General features: G+C 39.7%; 3 protein-coding genes across 6 annotated transcripts; 2 read left to right on the top strand and 1 right to left on the bottom strand.

Moving 5' to 3' along the window:
* The first annotated feature begins 25 nt into the window (after nucleotides 1-25).
* On the top strand, nucleotides 26-7,041 carry LOC124297469 (uncharacterized). The gene is made up of 3 exons (XM_046748548.1): nucleotides 26-4,734; nucleotides 6,817-6,892; nucleotides 6,990-7,041. The coding sequence occupies exon 1, from the start codon at nucleotides 151-153 to the stop codon at nucleotides 4,531-4,533; it is 4,383 nt and encodes a 1,460-aa protein (XP_046604504.1). The 5' UTR covers nucleotides 26-150; the 3' UTR covers nucleotides 4,534-4,734; nucleotides 6,817-6,892; nucleotides 6,990-7,041.
* On the top strand, nucleotides 6,791-7,621 carry LOC124299171 (smoothelin-like protein 2). Its single transcript, XM_046752170.1, has 4 exons — nucleotides 6,791-6,804; nucleotides 6,990-7,113; nucleotides 7,190-7,341; nucleotides 7,498-7,621. The coding sequence occupies exons 1-4, from the start codon at nucleotides 6,791-6,793 to the stop codon at nucleotides 7,619-7,621; spliced, it is 414 nt and encodes a 137-aa protein (XP_046608126.1).
* Nucleotides 7,622-8,012: 391 nt separating this feature from the next.
* Nucleotides 8,013-10,972, bottom strand: LOC124297481 (geminin). 4 transcript variants are annotated; one of them, XM_046748572.1, is made up of 6 exons: nucleotides 10,862-10,972; nucleotides 10,713-10,805; nucleotides 10,207-10,289; nucleotides 9,718-9,836; nucleotides 9,455-9,627; nucleotides 8,013-9,357 (listed from the first exon to the last, which is right to left on the bottom strand). In XM_046748572.1, exons 2-6 carry the CDS (start codon nucleotides 10,764-10,766, stop codon nucleotides 9,298-9,300), a joined length of 489 nt encoding a protein of 162 aa, XP_046604528.1. In that variant the 5' UTR covers nucleotides 10,767-10,805; nucleotides 10,862-10,972; the 3' UTR covers nucleotides 8,013-9,297. The 4 variants fall into 4 exon arrangements, with proteins under 4 accessions (XP_046604528.1, XP_046604526.1, XP_046604527.1 ...); XM_046748570.1 differs by having other exon boundaries at nucleotides 10,207-10,325; nucleotides 10,862-10,971; XM_046748571.1 differs by having other exon boundaries at nucleotides 10,713-10,951.
* Nucleotides 10,973-10,975: the final 3 nt, after the last annotated feature.

Below are 10,975 nucleotides of genomic sequence, written 5' to 3' on the forward strand. Positions count from 1 at the left end.
TCCGATCAGAGCAAACCGGGTGAGTGCAATTTGTTGCCTGTATTAGTAGAGCGGCTTCGTTCGGCGCTCGAATTGTCCTGCTCGAGTCAGAGCAGCGAGGATCCTCTGCCACTCGAAGACTCGGGTATCGACTCGGAAGAAGACCTCCGGATGTGGGCTTCCGGTCTCTGCCATTCCATAGAGCAGCAGAGCAACCAGAGTCCAAAGCCCTTAGATTTAAAGTTCCTGGAGGACCTTCTGCTGTCGGATATTCAGACGGCGCTTTCCCGGCTCCAGGATACCCTCAGACGCGTCGACGTCGGCACGCTCACAAAGTACAACTCGACCCTAGACTCGACGAATAAGCTTCACCTGCTACGGCTGATATCGAATCTCCTTTCGAGGCTGAAAGTCCCGGAGGAGCTTTCGGTCGAGCCATCAGAAAAGGCCTCGAAACCGGCCCAAGGCACCGGCGGTAAACGACGCCGGGCAAACAGACATACCATCGGTGTTTCCGCTGAGGAAATAGCCCACGCGAGGCGGCTACTTGATGAGAAAAACATCGGTAATGAGGTCCTGCCTAGTCCTTTGAGCCCCTGCACCGCGCAAGCCAAACCCGTAATCGAGGCCCAGGTGCAACCACCGGTGGAAAAACCGGCGGAGGAAACTTTTGTCCGCAAGTCTGGAGCTCAGCAGGTTCCACCTCCACCCCCGCCGAAATTAAAGACTTTTGAACAGGTTCGCGAGAAGCACATCAAGGACGCGATAAACCAGCAACAGACTGCCTACTACAACAAGAACAAGGATTTTTACAAGGAGAACGTATACTGTCAGCATTCCTCCTCACCGCCTCCGGAAATCGGATCAACGGAAGGGAACGTGGTACTGTTGGAAAATGTGATCAAGCGAGCGGAAATGCCGAGAAAAGAGGAGCGGGAGTTTCAGCCAGCAGAGGATGAGGAATACAGCAATCATCAGGTTCCGGCCTTTTACCAGCAGCCCGTTGCCTCGAAGTATAATAAATTCGTGGCGAAGAAGTCGAAGATCAAGAGAGCGAACACGATCGACATACCGAGCTACCTTAAACTGCAGGCAGAAAACTTTGGCCAAAATCAATCGGCGGCTCTGAGACGACCGATAGACATCGGGGACAAAAGTTTGGGAAGCAATGCGAACATCATTCCAGCGTTCAAACCGAAAACGGACAACGACCGGAAGTTCCTAGCTCTGATCAACAAAAATAACGACACAGCGCCGAGCAACAGCAAACTGCCGTTCAAGTCGTTCAACTACAGACAACCGGACAACGTGGACAAGAATTGGAATAACAGGTTTTCCAACATAAAAACAACCTTCGACAAACCTGCCTCGCAACTCGTCTCACCTGCGACCGATGAGAACTCAAGGGTTACCGGCAACTCGGAGTCATCCTCAAGACGGTCTTTCAGCGGCACCTCGGACAGCGGGGAGTCCGATGAGGTGGTCGTCGGAACGTTGCGACTGCCGTACACGACTCAACCAAAACCGAAACAGAGTGGTTTCACCCACGCGCCAACGTCCCCGTTTCAGAGGATCGAGAAGCCCGCTAATCGGAGCGAAAACGCGTCGATATTCAAGTCGGGTTACCTACCGAAGGGGGGCAGCAACTCCCTTCAGGCAAAGGTGAAGATATTCAACCAGGAGAACGGAGGCCAGACCTTAGCTGCACCGATCTCGATCGTCGCGCAAAACAAGAACAAGTTCAACAAAATGAACGACCTGCAATCGCGGTACGAAACAGCGGAGCGAAAGGTCGCGAAAAATTTGAACCCGCAGCATGGATCAGCGACGATTTCCGACCCTCTGAATCTGAGCCAATCGAGGTCAGACAATACCGTGCGCTCCTATTTGCCCGGGAACCGAAACGTCATTTCCTCAAAATTGATAGTAAACGCCAACGTGAACGGCGACGAACAGGCTGCGGTTAAACATCAGTATCCGTACATCGGATATCCCGGAAATACGACAAAGATTACCAAGGCAGATAAGGTCCCGAGGAACGAGGAACGGACCGAGTATTACGGGCAGTTACAGAACGTGAATAGCTACCCGCCGAAGAAGATCGAGGAGGCCGAACCGCCGGTTCGGACTTCCTCACATTCGTTCATGATGCAGAAAATCGCGAACGAGCATAACAACTACGAGAATAAACCGAAGGTGAATCAACGGTACGTGAACGAAGCATTAAGACTCAAGGAGAACAAAGAGGAAAAACCTGGTCATATTCATACGCCTCTGAAATCACACTACATAAAGGCTGCGGGTACGCGTGAAAACTACAACAATTCGAGCAACATCGCTCCTCTACAAAATCATCATCCCAGAGTGCAGATCGTGAAACGGCAACCTCCGGTGCAAACGTTCAACAACCTGAACAGCAATCAGAATTCTAATAAACGACTATCGCAGGATTATTCCTCCCCGGAATACAAACCTCAGCAGGTCATTTATCCTCAACCATTAAACGAAGCGGTGACTCGTCTAAACAGCATTCCCGTTCAGTCCAACATGGCGAGCAAAACTCAAGAGAATTCCATTGTTTACGAGGATTCCATGACGCGAAACTTGGCCAGCCGAGCGAACGCAGTTTCTAACCAGCTGTCGGAAGCTAACAATAAACCAGCGTCTTCCATCATCGAGCCGAATTACCCGAGTCATCCTCACGGCTTTTACAGACCAAGCAATACCTACAACGTGCAGTATTCGGCCCAGCCGAGAAGAGACACGACGACTCACCGTCAGCCTGGTGACTATACGAACCAAAGTAATTCGGTGAAGATCGCGAAGCTTCCAGAGGAACATACGCATGCAGATGATCCTCGGGGCTTATCAGGGTCATACGAAACCAATACAAGCAGGACGATGGCGAAGTCTCAGCAGGATAATGAACATCTGCAGGCTAATAAGTTACCGACGAGGAATAATACGTCGATAAATTATAAGGACTCCGATTACATTCCTTATCAGAGTTACAAAACGAGGAAGGAATTCGGCTCGAACATGGATGCCAATTTGAGGAACTCGTACCCGGAGACGAAGCATTACTACAATCACGACCACGCTCATAATCCGACTCAGAACGAACGAACGCACAACGATCAGATGGTTTCTTCCTCTTCTTCTTCGTTGGGTGAAAACAACCCTGATAAGGAAATCCAGATGTATGTAACGGAGCCGGAAACACCGGATGTGGCGAGCATCGAGGTGTTCCGGGATCAACGGATGCTTCTGGAAGATGAGAACATCCAGAACCAGGACATCAGCTCGGAGGGAATCGTGACGAGGTATCAATGCGCGATTGCGACTGTCGCCACGACTCCGGAAAGCTCCGAACCCGACCTGAGCGAAGTACCTTTCCCCAATCCAAAGCTGTACAACATGGAAGTGTCGGCTTATCCCTCCTCGACGAATGACCACATGTCGGTCAGCTACGGTGGATATAACGATAGGAAGAAACCATCGGTCGAAGTTAACGACGAGTCTGCGGACGCTTTCGATGAGATACAACGGCACAATTATCTCCAGCAGCAAATTATCAATAAGTTACAGAACGACGCTGATAATTCGAACAACAAGAATCAGGATTACCCACGGAGAAAATCGCTGGAAAAGTTCAAATGGGATGACAAGAAGTCGTCGGAAGTTGATGAGACTGTAAATCGGAGATCTTCGTACTACGAGAAGATAAATCCCTTGTCCCATTTTCCATTCGGCAAAAGTCAGCCTTCACCCCCTGCAGCGGTTGTTGTTAAACAACACGAGGAACCGGTCATCGAGAGCAACAACACACTCGAGAAGATAAACATGTTCGAGGAGAAGAGTCTTCTGCCGTTATCGTCTACGGCTAGACAGCGATTCAGACCGTTGAGCATACCCAAGTTCGAGAAACCCAAGGACTTTCCACCGCCAAAAATCAACGTTGTCACACCGTCTAAGGTCGTGCAGCAGCTCAAAAGCGACAACAAAGATTCGGGGATAATAAGCAGCTCGACGAACATGATCGATTCGAGCGACGAGTACCTGATGTCCTGCGCAAATAGACAGTCTCGTTCCATAGTTTTGTCCAAGTCCGAATCGTGGCATCAACTGGCTTTGAGCAGAGGGAACTTGCAGCCACCTCAACCAGGGGCACCGAATCCTCTTCTGAAGCCTCCCAAGTCGAAGTCTCCGGCTTCGCTGAGACTGTCGAAGCAGTACGAAGCTCCGTTGGCCTCGGACAACATGAAACGAATGGAAGAAAAGATTCAGAGATACTTTAACAGTCCAACGAACGTACCGAGTTCGGAATCATCCAACAACAACAGCAGACGAGAGAGCAAAAGTAAACGGCATTTCTCGTCCTCGAAGAAGAATCACAGTAGCACCGGAGGAGGAGTTGGAGTTGGTTTAGCGAGGAGTCAAACGATGCCGCATTTGTACGAAAATGATAAATTACTGCTCGACGAGAATACCGACGTTGAAAAAGCGTTCGATAGCCTATTCAAGGAAGCAACTAGAACCGATAACCGCCATTAAACGTGGATAAATAGTCTATAATAAAGCCATAAATTTGTTTTTAATTAAATAGTAACGTTTACAAAAACTAAAACTGAGTCTGCAAGAGTTTAGAAGCTGTGATAGCCAAACGCAGTTTTGTATGTCGTGTCTGATGTGTGTTTCCGAAGCCCTGGGATAGATCATGGACGGTTGTTATATTTGAGGCAGCCCTGATAAGCAGTGAGTTCTTGTTTCATTTTTGTACAGTATATACATTTACTTTATTGCGTTGTACACTAGGGTGATCTTGAGAAGGTCATTTTTGAATTTCGACCGGCTAACCCCCCCAAATCGGCTCCACATAATTCAAAAACATTTCCTTCATTTTTTTAGATTTTCATCTCGTCTCTAACCCATGCCCCAAAGAGGGTGGATTTCTCCACTCAAGCCTTTCAGGCGAACATCAAATCTACCGAACGGATTTAGATGAAATTTAGTATAGGGGGATTTTTTTGGTCGCTGATTACGAATCTATTCTCATAATTTGAAAAAGCAGAATCGCGAATGCAATATGGTAGACCAAAACCCTAAAAAGTCACTTGATATTGCCATATTGAATCCGCCATTTTGAATTTTGTAATTTCAAGTTCAGATTCGCAATCAGCGACCCAAGGAACCCCCGTCCAACCAAATTTCATCTAAATTCGTCCGGTAGATTCGATATGCCCCTGAAAGGATTGAATGGAATCCACCCTCTCTGAAGCACGTGTTAGAGTTGAGATAAGAATCTGAAAAAATTAGGGAATTATTTTTGAATTATGTAGAACAGGAGGCATGCCGACCGAAACTCAAAAATTATCTTTTTAAGCACCACCCTATTGTACACTTAATTTGAAAGAGAGCGAGGGAAAATAAATGAAAAGAAAAAATATTTCATTAGAAAAAAAAATGAATACGTGATATTACAATATACATAGTATTCTTCAATTAAAAAATAGAATAGACAATATTAACCAGTAATTGAGAGTGTGATTTTTGGTTTTTCAATCAACGTTCCACATTTACCTATTTTATACTCATATTAAATTGCCTTGCAAGATTTTATATCCTAACTATGTAGTCCTAATAGTCCAATTATTTAACAGAGTTGCCCATTACCATTATCACTATTATTATTATTATTATTATTATCGCAAATGGTTTTCACACATATTAATCTAGTACGTCGACTTATTATTCATGTCTACATAATAGTCTATATTCACACTTTAAATATACGTATTTCCTACTTTTATAAATTATTTTTTTCACTTTGCATCTGGCATTTGAATTCATTAGAATTTATACCTATAATTGTATACTTTTTAAATAACTTCGAATGTAGGATTTGGCCAAGAAAATTTCGTACAACAAATATCGTTTCTCATCTGCCAATGGTAATGATAAAATTTTATAAAAATGAATAGTCAAATTCGTGAACTAGTCTGAGAATCCTTCCACAGAAGTCGAAAGTTTTTCATCGTTAGCGTTTAATGTTGATCCCTTTTAAATCTGTTGTGCAACAAAATTAAAAAAGCAATGTCTTTTCGTATACTCGGTAAAATTATTGGACGTTGTTTTTTCTTTTTTTTTTTCTTTTTTTTTTCTATGTTATGAAATAAGGTTTAACAGAATTCTCCAATTCTTGTTCTTACAGTATAATTAATTGCTTTTGCCAACCCATCTTCGAAACACGCACTACACAGCACACATCAGGCATTTGCAATCAGTATACCTGTACCTACGTATACATAAATTATATAACATACCATATACACATAATTATTGCAGACAGCACGATCCTGCACTGATGTGTGCCGATTTGAAATTATTGTTATTATCCGCATATCAGTAATCCCAAAAAAATCCAAACTTACTACATAATAATCCTCTACTATGATGATTTGGTAATATTTTCCGTGTAATTTTGATCGTGGTCAGATAAATCAGTGCGCTATGTGAAGTTTTTCCGTTTTTGTTGTTGTTGTTTTTTTTTTTTGTTTACCCCCATTTTGTCACGTAAAAAATAATTCAGAGTTTAGTTTGATCTACGCATTTTTTTTTTTTTTTTAGATGATTTTAACGTGATGATGTAAAGTTAAAAAAATCATTTTAATCATTAGTCAAGTGATATTAATGATAGAATGTAAAAATTATTGCATGTTCATAGTCAATGCGTAGAAAGCACTGATGTTTGAAATAAATTTTTCACATATAATATAATAACTTTAAATATAATTCGTAAAGGTAAAACCGAATGGTGAGCATCAGGTAATTTTTCAGCACCCAAGAAGCCCATATCACCATTTGCTAAGTTTCGTCAACTTGATCGTCAGAATAGTGCTCCAAAATCACCAAGGTACTTATATATAATTCAGTGTGAAATTAAAATTATTTTATCTAAAATTCCTCGATTCGCAATCATTATTGGAAATATTTCTCATTCGTTATCGTAGCACACCTAAATCAGCTGGGAAGGACTTTCAGTTCAAGTTCACCGACCCTGTGGTACAAAATAATGCTGCTCTAATCAAGGAGAGACTATTGGCATGGTGTCGCGCCAAGACCAAGGAATATGAGGTGCGTAATAACAGTGAAAGAGAAGCCTTGCGCAAGTCAAAGGTAAAGAATTCTAATCTCTTAATATGTTTCGCAGAATGTTCAGCTCGATAACTTTTCGACAAGTTGGAACAACGGATTGGCATTCTGTGCGCTGCTTCATCATTTCAGACCTGATGCTTTTGATTACCATAGTCTTCGCAAGGAGGAACGTAGGAAGAATTTTGAATTGGCTTTCACCAAAGCTGAGTAAGAACCAATTTATTCTACATAACTACGAAATTTTACTAAAAATTCCTTGACTCGAACTGCTTTTCTATAAAAGAAACTTGTTTCTTAGAAAGAAGCGATCGTGCAGTGTAGTCAAGATGATACTGAATATATAATTGATTTATAAAATTTCAGCGAAGTTGCAGGTATCGCACCGTTACTGGACGTCGAGGATATGGTTATAATGCAAAAACCAGACTGGAAGTGTGTTTTTACCTATGTTCAGTCTATCTATCGCCGCTTCAAGGATGAGGATTGATTATTAATCTAATGATCGTTGTTTTGTTATAAACTTTTTGTTACTCATTATTTTAACAGACGCGTATTTCAACCTCACAAATAATATATATATATATTCATAAATAAATATATACATACATATATATATATATATATATATATATTGTGATTAACAAGCTAGAATAGTATTGGCAGGTCTGTGTACCATATTATTTGTATAATAATGCTGATTGAACAGATGAACTTTGTAATTTTTATACATATATATATATATATATATATACCGGGCATTTTATTTATTTGATTTTTTTCTTTTTCTTTTTGCGTATACACATGCAAAATGCTGATTAATTATATACACAAATTTACACATTCAAGAAAAAGTCAATAGGCTTTTTTTTCTTTTCGTATGATTTGATATGTAACAGTAGCGATTCGTAGTGTAACAATTAAAATGGAAGCATATCTTCAATGTGAACTTATTTATTATTCGTAAGAAAATTCAATTCCTGATAAAAATTACTAAAAATAGAAAGAAGTGATTCTCTCTGTGCAATCGTTAATAGTATTTTTAGTACAATTACGTTCAAGCTGCGTATCACAAAACAAATTTTATGATAGCGCGATAGGATTATTTGTACAAGATATACCTATTTTTACTACCACTTTTTATTTGAAAGTTTTATCTTGTCATTAATTACCGTTTAATTTATTCACGTGTTTCAAAATTGGAATCTCAATCTCGATTTGTAATTGTGCACCGATAAGAAATGAAAAATAAATGTTATACTTATGGAAAACAAAGAAGATTGTAAAATATTTACACGAATTGTGTAAATATCGCAATTGAGCTTAGAAAAGTGGTTTGTACCAACTCTTTGTGATTTTTGTTATCAGTCATACGCATGTTATATTGTTTTACAATTTTATTTCATAAGATTTTACATTATACTTATATTTATTTTATGTTTATAATATAGATATGAGGAAACAATTCGCGATAAGTATCAGATCAGCGTATTTTTTTTTTTTTTTTTTAGGTTTAGAAATCAACATTGATTGATGAATTTCGCTGTCAAATACAGATTTATATTGTTATATATTAAATGACGAAGAGTACTTATGGTTTAATACTATAAATGATACAAAAATAAAAATGATACTTTATTCTACGTTTAATTACACTGTTTAGAATAAAGGTAGACGTATTAGCCAGTCGCATCAGTACATTATAACGAAATGGAAAATTGAAAGAATCAATGCATTTACTGCTATCTAGTCTCATCGTAAATAGCAGTTTATAGAGTATTCAAGTTGTGTACATCTTTTGCTTTGGGAAAAACCGTATGTGAGAAATAAAATGATATATTTAATTGATGAATTGTACTTAGGAACACAGTAGCTGCAGGTTTGATGGAAAATAATGAACAGAGAAAAATATCTATTTTAAGTTTCCAGTAGTTTTTCAGCGATGCGAAATTTAAATTTCAGATCTTCATCGAATCTGTCATAATAAAAACCAAATTCATTAAGTTCTGTTATCTTCGATACAATTACATGGCTGGTAATTGAGTCATGGTTTTAAATAATGAATGCTGATGTGTTTTGAGGTTATGCAGCTTTGTAATAAACCAGAATTTAAAAATAAGATGATACACCCTAGCTCAATATTCCAATAATCTAAGCATATTACATTCATAAAGCGCTGTCATCTAAGGAGTTATTAATACCGTTTCCATCCTCGCCAATCATTTCCTGAAACACATAAAATATGCTGAATACTGATCGACGTAATTAAGCCTAGAAAATGGATTAATAACGAGTGATCGCAGTTGTAGGTAAATGGTTTTACCTGTAACACTTCGACGAGTGCCCTGGTCTCATCCAACATTTCATTGCAGACGCGATTTTCTTCTTCCAATTTAACAATACGTTCAGTTAAGGCACTGTTCTCCTCCAGGGCATCTTCGAGCGCAATACGTCGGCGTTCTGCCAAAACTTCCCAATAATTTTCACTTGGTCCAGCTATAGGAGAAAAAAAATTACCGACATCATGAAAAGCAAATTGCCGTAAGAAGTAATCGTAAGATTAAGAAAAACAGTTACTGTAATTACCTTCAGAGGTAAGATCTTCAACTGATACCTTGATTTTTTCCTGAGTTGTTTGGATACCTTTGTGATGCACTTTTTTGCGCTTAACTGTTTCAGTTTTTGCAGTCTTCTCAGACATTTCACTGCGACAAAAAAAAACCATACAACAAACGAAAGGCTAAGTATTATAGTGAGGTTGAGACGTCAAAAATTTGTTTACAAATTTCCAAAGACTTAAGTAGTCCTCAATTGAAAATTGTCACGTACGGAAGATAACGCGTAATATGTAATTTCTCTGGCTTTATCAACCTCGGATGACTCAAGGTCACATGTAATTTTTCAAATAAAATCATATTTTTCGTAGACAGACGTAACAGAAGAAATTTGGACAAATTGGACGTGTTAAGAATGTTGCATAGATTGGATATATTCCCCAGATTCATGCTAATCGTACGTTGATATCTGCGGTACGTATAAGGTATGTATTGGAAAATTTAGGTGCAATTTACTTACTTTTTGAGAAGCTCTTTTGCAGAAGCTGTAGATCTGAGCGTTCTGCCGGCACCAACCAGGTTCTCCTTATCTTTCGCAGCTGGCTGCAAAACACGTAAGGATTTCCTTACCTTTGTATCCTATTTACAGGGAACAGAAAGTAAGTAAGTAACTTATCATCTCTCTGTGTTGCGGAGTTTTATCAATGAGAAAAATTTTAAAACAAATGAAGAGACGAAGTAAAACTTCTCTGCGTGAATCTAGCAGTACTATAAAAGATTTACTAAACCGATAAACTGCGATTCGTTTGACTCTTGCTGAATTTAATAAATTGATAAAAAAAACAAAAATTACGACAAACAAGTAATAATACGGACTATCTAGAAGTGATTATTTGCCTTAATTTCGGACGCGACCCGTTAACATTTTTTTCTTATTAAATTTAAGCTTAGTCGGAGAGGAAATTGGCCCTAAGTAATTCTATCTAGAGGAACTAGGTAATGAAATTGTGATCACAGACAACTAACCTCTGAAGCCGCGGTTTTGGCGGCAGATACTTTGGTGGTACCTTCGGGCTTCATGATGCAAGCTTGGCGGCTCGAAAATGTGTTCTATTCAAGCTGGGAATGAAATACTTAAATTTATGAAGATTTCGGTAATCTTGTACCCTATTAACTTCCTTTGCCGTTTATTTTTCTTTGAACATAAAACCACAACCGTCGAATTCAAACAAAATTTCGACGCCACAAACGGTGATCTACGAAACAGGACAGATTGGCAACTTGTGCAC

Source organism: Neodiprion virginianus, chromosome 2 (genome assembly GCF_021901495.1).
Source record: "Neodiprion virginianus isolate iyNeoVirg1 chromosome 2, iyNeoVirg1.1, whole genome shotgun sequence".
NCBI classification, from domain to species: Eukaryota; Metazoa; Arthropoda; class Insecta; order Hymenoptera; family Diprionidae; genus Neodiprion; species Neodiprion virginianus.